The sequence below is a fragment of the Sinohyriopsis cumingii genome, chromosome 3, assembly GCF_028554795.1.
Source record: "Sinohyriopsis cumingii isolate HCF-2022 chromosome 3, ASM2855479v2, whole genome shotgun sequence".
In the NCBI taxonomy this organism is placed as follows: Eukaryota; Metazoa; Mollusca; class Bivalvia; order Unionida; family Unionidae; genus Sinohyriopsis; species Sinohyriopsis cumingii.
The window spans coordinates 107,657,336-107,670,254 of NC_142963.1; the positions used below are offsets into that span (position 1 = coordinate 107,657,336).

Genomic DNA, 12,919 nt, shown 5'->3' on the forward strand with positions numbered 1-12,919 from the left:
ATGGAAGAAGTGGTGTGACAATTCATTGTAAAGACTCTATTATACATTACATCCAGTTCAAAGTCTTCAAGAGCAATAACTCTTAGCAAAAATTGCAGCAGTGTGATCTGTCAGATTATGTAAATCATCAGACAATGCCAATAATGTGTACCAATTTTCACAGTGATACATCAGAACTGCAGGACTAGTTGTTTTTTTTTTTTTTCTTCTTCAAGATTCTGTCATACACTGCCATCAGTTGCAAGACAAAAGGACAATAACTCTTTGATGTGTGCATCTTCAGATATTGACCATAACATGTACAACATTTTGTGGTAATCCAGTTTGCAAGATTTGTTCATACACTATATCAGGCCCCAAGTTAGGGGCAGTAACTCTAACAGAAATAAAAGGAGCATAATGATTGGTTGTCATGTGCAGCTCAGACTATGACCATAACATTTACCAAGCTTCATGTAGTCCATCAAAAGCTGTAACAGTTCACAAGATTGTGTTACATACTGATGTTTCATAAAGGGCAATAACTCTTAATACTAATCTTTGGAAAAATGTGATTTGTCAAATATGCATCTTCAAGTGATGACCATAATATTTACCAAATTTTTGTAGCAATATATGAAAAACTGCAGGGATTAGTTGTGCAAATAAGATTATGTGCTGGATGGAAGGATGGGTTTGGTTTGGTTTGGTTTGGTTTGGTTTTGTGTTTTAAAATGACATTAAAAAAGAACTGAAGAGATTTCAAATTAATTACACTTGGATTAGTACTGAGTTGCCCATATGATTATTATTCATTTTTATATAAAAGGTGAAGCATATATTTTGACATTGTCCATATGTCTGTTTCCTAACAATAACTTTAGTTTTACACCATCTACCTTTACCAAACTTTGTGGGTGGCTTGCATTTTTGTAAGGAAGAAGTCTATTGATTTTATTTTGAAAGTCAAATGTTAATGTCATTTTGATACTGCACAGTATCCTACATCACAGACCAGGACCAAGCTTTGTGGATGGCATGCATTTTGAGTATTGATGAAGTCTATTGACCTAGGGTTTGAAAGGTCAAAGTCACTGTGATTGATAAATGAAAAATTGTTTCTGGCACAGAAATGTTCAAACATATATCTACACTAGAGTTGATGAATGTCTTTAGGGTCAAAGGTCAAAATATTGTACTGAAAGAAAAAATAGTTGTTGCAAAATAACTGAAGTTATTGCATAGATGACTATTAAACATTGGGTGGGGCTTTAATGTACTGTTCATGGTAGTTTTGGTTTGGTTTTCATAGAGGTTGCTTTCCATTGTCATTAGAAAAAATTATGATTGATCATGAAATTTCAGCTTATTCCCAGTACTAGTTGGCACAGTCCTCAGCAGCCGGATAAATTAGTATAACAGCTGTCATATATGACCATGCAGTTTTTTTATTGTTATTCAATTTGCAATCAATGTAAATTTAATGTATTTTGTTTTGGCACAAACTTTCACAAGGTATAATGTACCTGTCATTTTTATTATATATAGTTACTGGATGTATCTAACAGGACATATACTACTTTTAAAAAAATTTCATCCAGTTTTAAGTTTGGATTTGCTTTTATGTATTCATTCATTTGTTTGAATGTTTGTTTTGAAAGCTGGTCAATAACCATTTTTCCTTCTATTTTTGTCTTCAGTGCTGGATTTCCAAAACAGACAGCAGCTCAAATCATTCTGCGAGCAATTAGCAATTACTTTGTGACAGTGATGTCCAGTTCCCTCAAACAGGTGTACTTTGTGCTCTTTGACATGGAGAGTATAACTATTTACACAAGTGAACTGGCTAAATTGGATTCTTAACTTTCTCCCTCAGCTGTCCATCATCAACAGACTGAGCATCCACCATATCTATCATCTGTAATATTTTTGAGTGCAAATAAGCTGCAACCAGTTTTCTGCAAAATGGATACCCTTCATCAGGAGCCCAGCTGTTTTCATATTAATAGTGTAAATGGCATTACCGTGTTTATGAGATTGTCTTAAAACATTTGAGACTCTTTAATTATTTTTTTGAGTATGAATAATTACAGCAGACTTGCCAACCCTTATGAATTTACTGTTATGCTTGCTGAAAGGACCCTTAATTATGTACGTTCAGATCAGTTAGAAAATAAAAAACTGCTTGTGGTAGTCAGATCCAGATATTAGCTTGTCTGGGTTCAGTCAGGATCTATGTTTTCATATTACACTCAACGAAATTGGCCAGAGAAACCAGACTAATTTTACAGGAGGTTTCTCAGATGCTTTAATCTACCAGTGTTGTTCTTGCTTAGTGTCTACATGATCAAGTTTTTACTTTTACATTTTATCATTATCTGGAAATGCCATTCAACAAAGAGAAACATGTTGAAGGAAAAGGAAATATCAGCCATTTAAAAGTCAGACTATTAGCACAGTAGTATAATAAAGAATATTTAGATCCTTGGCCATCCTTGGAAGAATAGCAGGAAAGAGGACAGTTATATTAATGAACACCGTGTCTTTTATATCGGAATATTGCCTACAGTGGAAGAGATGATTACTCTGCCATGTGAATTAAAAAAGACAAATATTATTCAAGTAAAGTTTCATTTAAATGTAAAGTCTTTGATGTACATGTGGTTTTGCTGCTGCAGTTTCTGAAAATAAGCTGGTGGTCATTAAAGCTGGAGTGTACTTTACTAATATTTTAGTTTAAGATAATGTTGCCCTTGCTGCAACAGACCACACTTCAAAACTGTTCAAATGCAAGCTTTCCATATCATCAACAGCATTACTTATTTTGCTGTACCTTTCTGTAAATTGGTAAAACTTACAAAACAAGATTAACTTCTTACTGAAGTCATTTTAGGGTTGGCAGGTCTGATATTGGTTAAAATACTAATTTTATAAATTCTTAGATACCTACAATTTGTAAATTTGTATTGAAGACAAATTTGTTGTTTTGAAAATATAGAGGGTAAAAAATAATTGCAATTTTTTTTAGACTTATGGTGCATGTAAAAATAAAAGGTATGAAAAATGACAAACAACACTGTCATATTTGTTAGGTATTTCATTAAAAGTAGATTATTGCATCATAGTTGCTCAAGCAGGACATTTCATCTTTGACGGAATGTATAACATATTGTAATTATTTCTTTAATTGCATGGAGGAAGATTTGTAAAATGTTGTAAAAGTTGCTCTCATGGCAGTAGATTCTTGTGTATTGTACTTTTTATTAGATTTCTGGAAATTTTAATGCTTGATGTCCCCTATGGTATATTACTGAGTGAGTAAAAATTCATCCCACACATTTGTGACCTGGCCCTTCCATCACCAAGCATTACTCAAGAGCTCAAGTAACAAATGTTACTCCATCCTAAAACATATCTTACTCAGAATGGATAAATACAGCCTTTGATTAGAACCAATTCAGTTGGAGTAGAGTAAAGTCTCACTGTGAAGGACCCAGGTGTTTTTTGTCAGGGTTTAGATCAAATAATTTCAAAATTTATTATGATGCAATACCATGTCAATCTTCATCAAATGAGATGCCTTAATTTCAATTAGCACGAGGAAACAGGTACAAAATTTACATGTTTTCACTTTTTTTTTGGAGCTATATAAGTTTTTTTATGAAATATTACAAGTTATGTAGCTTTTCCATTGGTAAGGTAATTGTTTACAATTACACTATTAAGGAGACTTTAACATTTACACTCTACTGACCCAACCTTAATTCACTTAATTATTCAGCTTAATGAAAAAACAATAGAAATTATTTTTGGTATCTTTATTTAAATGTACTTTTAAAAAGTACAATTACAGAATTACATGATCATATCAAATGAAAGATATAAATAACTTTCCGAGATAAAACTCAGTTTGTCATCAGTTAAACATTTAATTGGACTAACATTAAAATGGAATAGTGCTGACGTAATTAGTATTGAGAACTAATTTTTTATGTTGACATCTGTTATGTCAATATTTTTATATTTTACGAGGATATATACAATTTATCCTTAGTTGATATGCTTTATGCATGTCTTTGAGTAATTTTAGAGTTATTTCTTTATTAAGTAGAATGCATGATCATAATACAGGTATATTAGAAGTAAATTACACTTCAGTAATTACATGTGGAAAGACTGGTAGTCAACCTTTTCTACAATGAAATAAATTCAGAGCATGGGCATGTATTATTAATAATTGTAGAGCAATAAACTCAAGCTTAAGCATAAAACCTCAAGAAGCATGTATGATTTTGACTACCACATCACTGAAATTCAGCATTCCAGTATAGGGACCCCAATTTAAGAAAATTTAGATAATGTTTATGAAACTATATTTGTGGTAGTTAAAGGTTTTGACAGTCCAGATTTGTGGACTTGACATTTGGGTTTCTTGGTCAAGTAGTTTCAAGAATACAGGGCCAGAATGTTAACCAAAGAATAGTTTTGTGACGTTTTCTTTCATGAAATAGTCGCATTGAATCACGTTGTACACCTAACATTTGTGGTATATCAATGTGAAAGTAGGTCACCACTTTTAAAATCACATTTTTTATTGAAACTTTTTGCCGTCATCATCAAGATTATTTTCTACATTGTTGATAAATAGTTCTTAATGAATTTTAGCTTTATATTCTCATCTTTTTGAGCATGTAATTTAAACTTAACTGCAAAGTTAAACATTTTTACCTATGGTCACAAGGTGTCTGTACAAAGATTTCTTTTGTTTTATCTTGGAACTAAATTTTTCAGAAAGGAATGGAAAAAACTATTATCTTGGCAGGCTTTCAGATCCATGACTTTTCATGTTAAAGACCAACTCTCTAAACCTCTTAAAATAGTTAAAAACTCAGCTACAGTTAAAATGGCAACAGATGCTGCATAGATTGGGGTATTTGTATTTGTACTCTTTTTAAATCCTGTTAATTTCTTCAGAATAAAGTTAGAATTTCAGAACTTAAAAAATTGCTTTAGGTACCACTTTTCATTTGCTAAATTTGAATGACACAGGCAGAATCAAAGTTTAATGGCTAATTGAGTTGGAGTTTAAGCTTCCTACCATAACACAGCTTTATCAAATGTAATTCCATCTGGCAACATGGAACTTTGTCAATTTTCTGTGTAATGCCATCAGGGTAATAGCCTTCCAAAACTTTGAAGTGGCTCACCCATGACCTATATCTTTGTGATCTTGGGTTATTTTTTGACTGCCTTTTCCTGTATTCTTGAATAGTTGTTTCTGATAATATTTTAATTAAACATGGATGAAGACCTAGTTTGTGCATAGTAATGTTATTCTTAGCATTTGCACTTATATTTATTCAAAGCTAAACAAGAAAGGTTTTATCAAAAAGTACACTTTTATTTTAGACATATTGTTACTTTATGTTCTGTGATGCAGTTTATCATCAGTACATCATTTTTTGTAGGGACAAATATTGTTGATAAGTATACTGTGTGTATGTATGAATTGTTTCTTAGATGTGAAACTTCAAAATATGTATTTATTTTGTTTGCAGTGAACTTTTTATTTCTCATTTTTTTGTTAATGGATGCATCTTCCACAAAGTGAATTTTCTATATTTAGAAGTTTTAATTGCAAATTTCAAGTTGTAGTCTATTTTGGAGATCCATGTTTCTAACTCCTCTTCATGCAGATTTCAGAATGTCCACAATGAAAAGTCATGTGGAATATTTTTGCAAATACAATATTTAGGAAGGAATTTCTCACATTATATGATGCTTTTCTGTGGGATTTCATAAATATTAATTGAGTATTTCCTCTTCCTCTAATTACTCCTGGCAGAGTGGAGTATAGCTTTATGTACACAAAAAGGGAGGCAGATAATGTACATTGTCAGAATTGTTCATTTTTGATATATAGATTTGTTACTCCCATTAAAAAACAAAGAGACCAGTTATCTTTAAAAGTCTTTGTTTGAAGCTGTGGTGCACACTTGATAGAGCATTAGATTCATAATCCCAGGGTAGCAGGTTTGACACCCAGATCAGTTCAGGTTGGCTACCTCAGTGTGTCATTGAGAAGGGCACTTAGCTCCCATTTCCTTGACATGATATAGCGAAGAATGTACTGAAAGTGGCATTAAAAGTCAACCAGAAACAACATTTATCACTTTTAGTACACTGCTATGAAGTGGAGAGCTATTGCACTACCTATGACATCACCATAACCACAGATAAAAGAATATATGTATGTACAACCTCACCAAATCTCATACATTCTTTGAAGGTCCTGGGTAACAGTTGGGAGTGGGTTTCATTGCACTTGGCCCCTTTGGAGGAGCCCGAGGGGGCTAACTTTGTACATATGTTTATTGTACATTCTGGGTGAAGTTTTTTAAGTTATCTCAGGTTTTTTTTGTGCTCTGTACACTTACACCAGGAATTATGAAACCTGGTGAGGGAATGCATGTATCTTGAGGAGTATGACATGCTCATCATAAAAGTAGATCACTGTGACCTTTATTTGATACTTCAGTGACTTTGTTGAAATTTTTATTTTATTGTTTCAAGCTAGAATTATGAAACTTGGTGATTGTGTGCATCTCTTTTCATATGATGTCCTTAAAACAAAAGAAGGTCACTGTTTCAGTTATGACCTATTAGGTTTCTTGTACCCGTATACATACTGTTATATCTAGAATCATGAAACTTGGTGGAGGGGATGCATCTTGATGAATACTAAACCCGTATCACAAAATTCAGTCACTGTCACCCATATTTTACACTTCACTGACTTTGGTTAAGTTTTATCTTTTAAGTTTATCTTTCAAGCTGCACAATTCATTTCTAGAATCATTAAATATTATTGAATGCATTTTTATTAGTATTACAACAAAGGCTAATTGTGGCCTACATTTCACATTTTACTGGCTTCGGTTAAGTTCTTTTTGTGTTGGCTCTCGACTAAATAAGTTTTTTTTTGTTGCCAGTATATACAGTTATACCAGTAATCATAAAGCTTGGTAAGCAGTCACATCATGATGAGTACTACACCTGTATGTTAAAAGTCTGTTATTGTGACCCATATTGCATGCTTCACTGACTTGTTTTCAGTCTCGTGTATTGTTTATGCCAGAATCGTCAAACTATATGCTTTGATAGACTTATATTAGAACCACACCCTTACAACAAAAGAATACATACATTTCACATTTACTGGTTTATGTTCACTTTTGTGTAGAGTTCATCTTCTACATCTGTCTTAGTTCTACACCAATTTAATCAAGGTCACTGTGACATAGGTTTCACTTGTTACTGGCTTATGTTAAGTTTTGCATTTAGCTCATTACACAGAATCATGAAATTAAGGATGACATCCGTCTCAGTTACTACTCCATCCTTACAATACAAAAAGCTCATCATGCCCTATATTTCTCCTTTTACTGACTAAAGGCAAGTTTTTGTGTTTAGCTCAGGATCACAAGTTTATGGCTTGCTAATAGATATGCATACTGTCCAACCTTGAATCATGAAACATGGATGAATCTTGTTAAGCTCTACAACCTTAGCACAAAAAACGGTCTCTGTTACAATATTTCATGCTTTAGTTTCTTTGTTGAAATTTTGTTTAAAGTTCATTTATTAGGTACTGTTCATGTTGCAATGATGAAACTTGATAATTGGATGCATCTCTGTTACTACTGCACCGTTACAACCAAAGAATGTCAGTGGCCTATATTTGATGCTTTACTAACTTGGGTCAAGTATTAGTGTTTATGACTACATAGATTTTTCAATGCTATATACATTCTAGATTACTCAGAATTCCCTTTCTGACCAGTACAATTGGAAGTGGAAATAAATAAGTGTATTCAATGGTAAACTTTCATATTGATGACCGTACACTCCTCAACTGCATTAATCTGTTATCAACTAATTTTGGTATCTCTGCTTTGATATACATCATTGATATGAATTTGATATACATCATTGATATGAATTTGATATACATCATTGATATGAATTTGATATACATTATTGATATGAATTTGATATATATCATTGATAAGAATGTTCTTTTTTTAATTATTTTATGTCTTTTATACCAGTTCACAGCTGGGTAGGTAAGTGTGTGGATCAATAGATAGTTGGCTTAATGACATGTCAGCAGAATACTGGTTATATAGCAGCAATTAAAAGTGTAAATTTCAAATGTTCACATTAAATTTTTTAATGTCAAGGTAAAAAGTTTAAAAAGTCCCATCTATAATTAGTCAAGAGACCAACATTTTGTTGGCAAGATCACTTTAGTCTGAACTTGATAATTAATGTTTACAATGGCTACTGGAAACTACTGAAAGCTTTGTATAGGTTACCTGTATTGTCATGAATGAGGCTGCTTCTCAGCTGAAAGGTAATTTGTAACCATACCTGATTTGAAGATGTTTTATAATAAAATGATAATAATTGGCTTCAATACTAAGAGTCAAAATAGAAATATTATACCTTATAAGAAGAATATTTGTGGAAAAATTGTGTTGATGTCCAATTATCAAGTTTAATCAACGGAATCTCATTTTTGGCACTGGTGGGCAAAAATACCCACAATTTATGCAGGAAATCCAGAGAGTAAATGATGAGTACAATAGTTGTTTTTTTTCCCCTCCAATTTTTATTGGAAATGCATGAATTCATGAAGTAAATGTTGAAAAATTAAATTATTAATCTCACTCTTTATCTTAAGAGTCATCCTTAAAAGTATTGAATCCATACTATGGACTGAGGTTTACAGTATTGAATCCATACTATGGACTGAGGTTTACAGTATTGAATCCATACTTTGGACTGAGGTTTACAGTATTGAATCCATACTTTGGACTGAGGTTTACAGTATTGAATCCATACTATGGACTGAGGTTTACAGTTGTGTTATGCATTGTTCTAAAATTTCATACGAGTTCTTTTCTTTCTTATATATGCTTTTCAACATGAAAATACTGTTATAATTATGTCCCATTTGTATGGAATCCATATGATGATTTAATTTATCAGATTTTGAAAAGATACATTTTTAGCATACTGGTAAGTGGCTAAAGTTGCAACCCTTTCCATAGTTTTGTAAAACTGTGATTGCCTGTTGTCTAAATCTTAGGCTTATTGTCATCCCCAAATGTGATTTTTGAGAAATGTTTTTATTTTGTTGTTTTAGTAAGAAATAATTATTTATTTTATCAGTAACGTTATTAATGTTTAAAATAGCAACATGTTATAACTTGAAATCAGTGATATATGACTTACCATTTTTAATGAATCTTTATTTAGTTTATGATAGACTATTAGATATCTTAAAGAGTAATTTTATCCTTGTTGAAATCTTTATTGAACTTAAGAATATACTATTAATGAACTATTTGCACACTTTGTTATATCAGAAGTGTTCCAGATATATAAAAGATGACTTTTATGAGTAATTCTGACTGCTTTAGACTGTACAAGTGAATATGGTGATAAAATGACGTCAAAACAGTATCAGTTACAAGTGTACTGGGATACAATTTAGGTGCATGTTATTTTGTTCTTAAGGCAGCATGGTTTTGCAAGTCCACAATGAATTTTCTTGTGCTTTTGTAAAGTACTTTGACATAGATGGATATTAATGTTTATTTTTTTCAGTCTGTGATTTCCATACAGGAACAACAACAAAATCAGTCTTGCCACAATATGGTCCCTAATTAAATGGTGTTTCCTCTCATTAAAGACTTTAGATGCTATCTAAGTTGAGAAGATTGAAGTGTTAATAAATTTTTAATGTTAATATCAGCAGACTGCAAAGCTGGATCCAAGATGTAGTGATATCCTCAAAAAGGCTGTTTCCTTGAAATAATCAAGATAGAAAATAAATTTAAAAAAAAACCCTACCAAATCTGCATATTGGTGCTACCATTATTATATAGTTAACAGTGAATCATAAAATGCAACCACATGATTCTATTTAACTTTGAATGAATTTCACAAACCATTTATGATCTCATTCTTCCTTGATCATGTACCAAATGAATTAATCATTTACAAATTACACAGTTACACAGAAGGAACATTAAAATGGAAAAATACTCGAATGACTAGTTTTGTTCTGATGCTGCTCTCAAGCTGTATTGCTCAGAATAATTTATAAAACAATGTTTAGTCTATGAACAAGTCTTAAATTGGAGTTGCAAACCACTGAAGATTATATTCTTGATTGATCAGTTTGCAAAGAAATGATCATTTGTGAATGGCCTAATTACAACTATGAAAGAGGAAAATATACTCCATTTTAGATTATGCCATTATAATATTTTAGTTAAGTTGATGTCTGAAAATCTCTAAGGTCAACATAAATGGGACTGGCCAGATCATGACTAAAGGCACCGACATGACAGTTTTATCCTTGACTGACCGAGTTGCTTCAAACGTAAAGTAGGTTAGATTGTTGTAAACAGCACCTGAAAAAAATCATCAGGTAACAGGGTAATAAAGTTGTAAAAGCATTATTTTTACATTAGAGCAAATACAGCATTTTACATCAAATTAATTTCCATTTCCTATTTTTCTGAACAAAACAGTTCTGAAATACAAGTGTATAACTGACAGGAGACCTTTACATATATTGACATACAATCCAGTAAATAGGACTGTTGTATAGCTACTGTCACCTACTTCATCCTGCCACAAATAATCTTCAAGATGTATTTATATCATGCAACCGATTTTAATGACTTGAGAAAGATAGATTTACCAAAGTAAAATACATGTATAAATGACGCAGAATGCTTAAGGCAGTCATAGAGATAAGTGTAGTTCAGCTGCCCATTATACACATCCTTTACATCCAAGTATTGTACAAACTTTTGCTGAACAGATTATTGTGTCACAGACATTGTTTCTACTTAAGAACTTTTGAATTACTTATTGGATTGAAACTTTAACTTAAGGAGACCTGAAATTCAGATTTCACCTATTTTAAACAAAATTATAAGAGAGGAATGACCCCTATATAATTTAGAACTTTATCTTACAGTTGCTTTATATTGGCAGAGGCATCTGTGTCATACTGTCACTTATCGAATTATACAAGTTGCTGTTTGCAACATTTCTTCCCTGGTTTGTTAAAAATTAATCTGCTAAAACTGTAGTACTCTATCTGAAAATTGTTGGACAGCTGTAGTCACATTTTAAAGTCAGCATTTCAGGTGCGTAATATATTACCTGCATGTTGTCCATATGTATTCAATGCTTGTGTAGTAGCAGCTTATTATCATTTCAGAATTCACAAAATTGATAGTAATACACTGTGCTTTAATCTTTGTGCTTTGTTCTCTCCATCTTTAGTACATGTGCAGTGAAATTTTTATAGCTTCTGATATACTGACATGAACAACTTGTTAATTACTGGTATAGAAAATTACCATTGGTACTCGCTTATACGACAAGTCAGACTGCAGACAACAAAGATCCTGATCTGCTGTAGCATAAAAAGCCTGTAGATCAGGGTCTATATTGTTTGTTTTACTGCTTACTCATAACAAACCACACAGACCCAGATCTGCTAGCACATTATGTGATGGCAGATCTGAGTCTGTGCAGTTTGCAGTTGGACTCTTCTTATAGGTGAGTATAACATGGTATCCATATTTTTATTATCATAGTCTACATGTATTATCCATTTGTATGCATGTGTATTCATCCCTTAAATTTTGTATTCAAATCCAACTTTGTTTTTGAATTCACTGCATTTTTATAATGTTGAAAATATGAAGATTGTTAGACCACTCTCCTGTTGAATATAATGTTGCCACATGAGTCAATGGTTCACCTCTGGAATAAAGCAGGATTTGACAGACTCTTGGTTTCTGCATTCATTTTATTAGAAACAGTGGCCATATTGGATGGTAACCAGTATCAAGTATACAGCTTAAAAGACCCCAACACCAGGCTGGATTCTTTGGGTTTTTTTTGTGTGGATTTAATGTATATTTCAGTACATGGTGGCCAGTATATTTTGTGGAAGAAGAATCAGTGACCCTTAGGAAGCTACTGGCAGGCTTTTCTAAACACCCACTTTGGCTGAAATGTGACTCCGACCCATAAAGACAATGTTGATGTGTGATCTGTAAAGGCAAGCACCTTATGCTCCACCAGGATACGGTTTTAAATGTTATCAACAGGATGGCATTTTAAATGTTATCAACAGGATGGCATTTTAAATGTTATCAACAGGATGGCATTTTAAATGTTATCAACAGGATGGCATTTTAAATGTTATCAACAGGATGGCATTTTAAATGTTATCAACAGGATGGCATTTTAAATGTTATCAACAGGATGGCATTTTAAATGTTATCAACAGGATGGCATTTTAAATGTTATCAACAGGATGGCATTTTAAATGTTATCAACAGTATGGCATTTTAAATGTTATCAACAGGATGGCATTTTAAATGTTATCAACAGGATGGCATTTTAAATGTTATCAACAGGATGGCATTTTAAATGTTATCAACAGGATGGCATTTTAAATGTTATCAACTGGATGGCATTTTAAATGTTATCAACAGGATGGCATTTTAAATGTTATCAACAGGATGGCATTTTAAATGTTATCAACAGGATGGCATTTTAAAGAAAACGTGGGATTTTTTTTATGGATAATATTATATGGATGCATGAGGAATGATTTTGTTTCGATTACATTTTCAAACAAAATTAACTACTACATTAAATTTTTTTGTGGATGAGCTTTCTCCATATCAAAGCCAAAAAGCTAATATATGATTTATTAAGGCAGGTATCATAACTAGACAGTGTGTTTTGTAAAAAAGAATGGTATCTATAAGAGTTATCCACATTTTGGTTATAAAATTGTGTCCATCCATCTGGTTAATATCTCCAACTGTTG

At 32.1% G+C, this 12,919-nt stretch overlaps 1 protein-coding gene across 2 annotated transcripts in view; it reads left to right on the forward strand.

Annotated features, from left to right (window-relative positions):
• Positions 1-11,863, forward strand: part of LOC149803503 (core histone macro-H2A.1-like) — a 40,072-nt gene extending 28,209 nt beyond the window's left edge. For both annotated transcript variants that reach the window (XM_089953236.1, XM_089953238.1), the window contains exon 8: positions 1,680-11,863. In XM_089953236.1, coding sequence (XP_089809362.1) covers positions 1,680-1,842 — 163 coding nt within the window. In that variant the 3' untranslated portion in view covers positions 1,843-11,863. The remainder of the gene's footprint in view (positions 1-1,679) is intronic.
• The last annotated feature ends 1,056 nt before the right edge of the window (positions 11,864-12,919 follow it).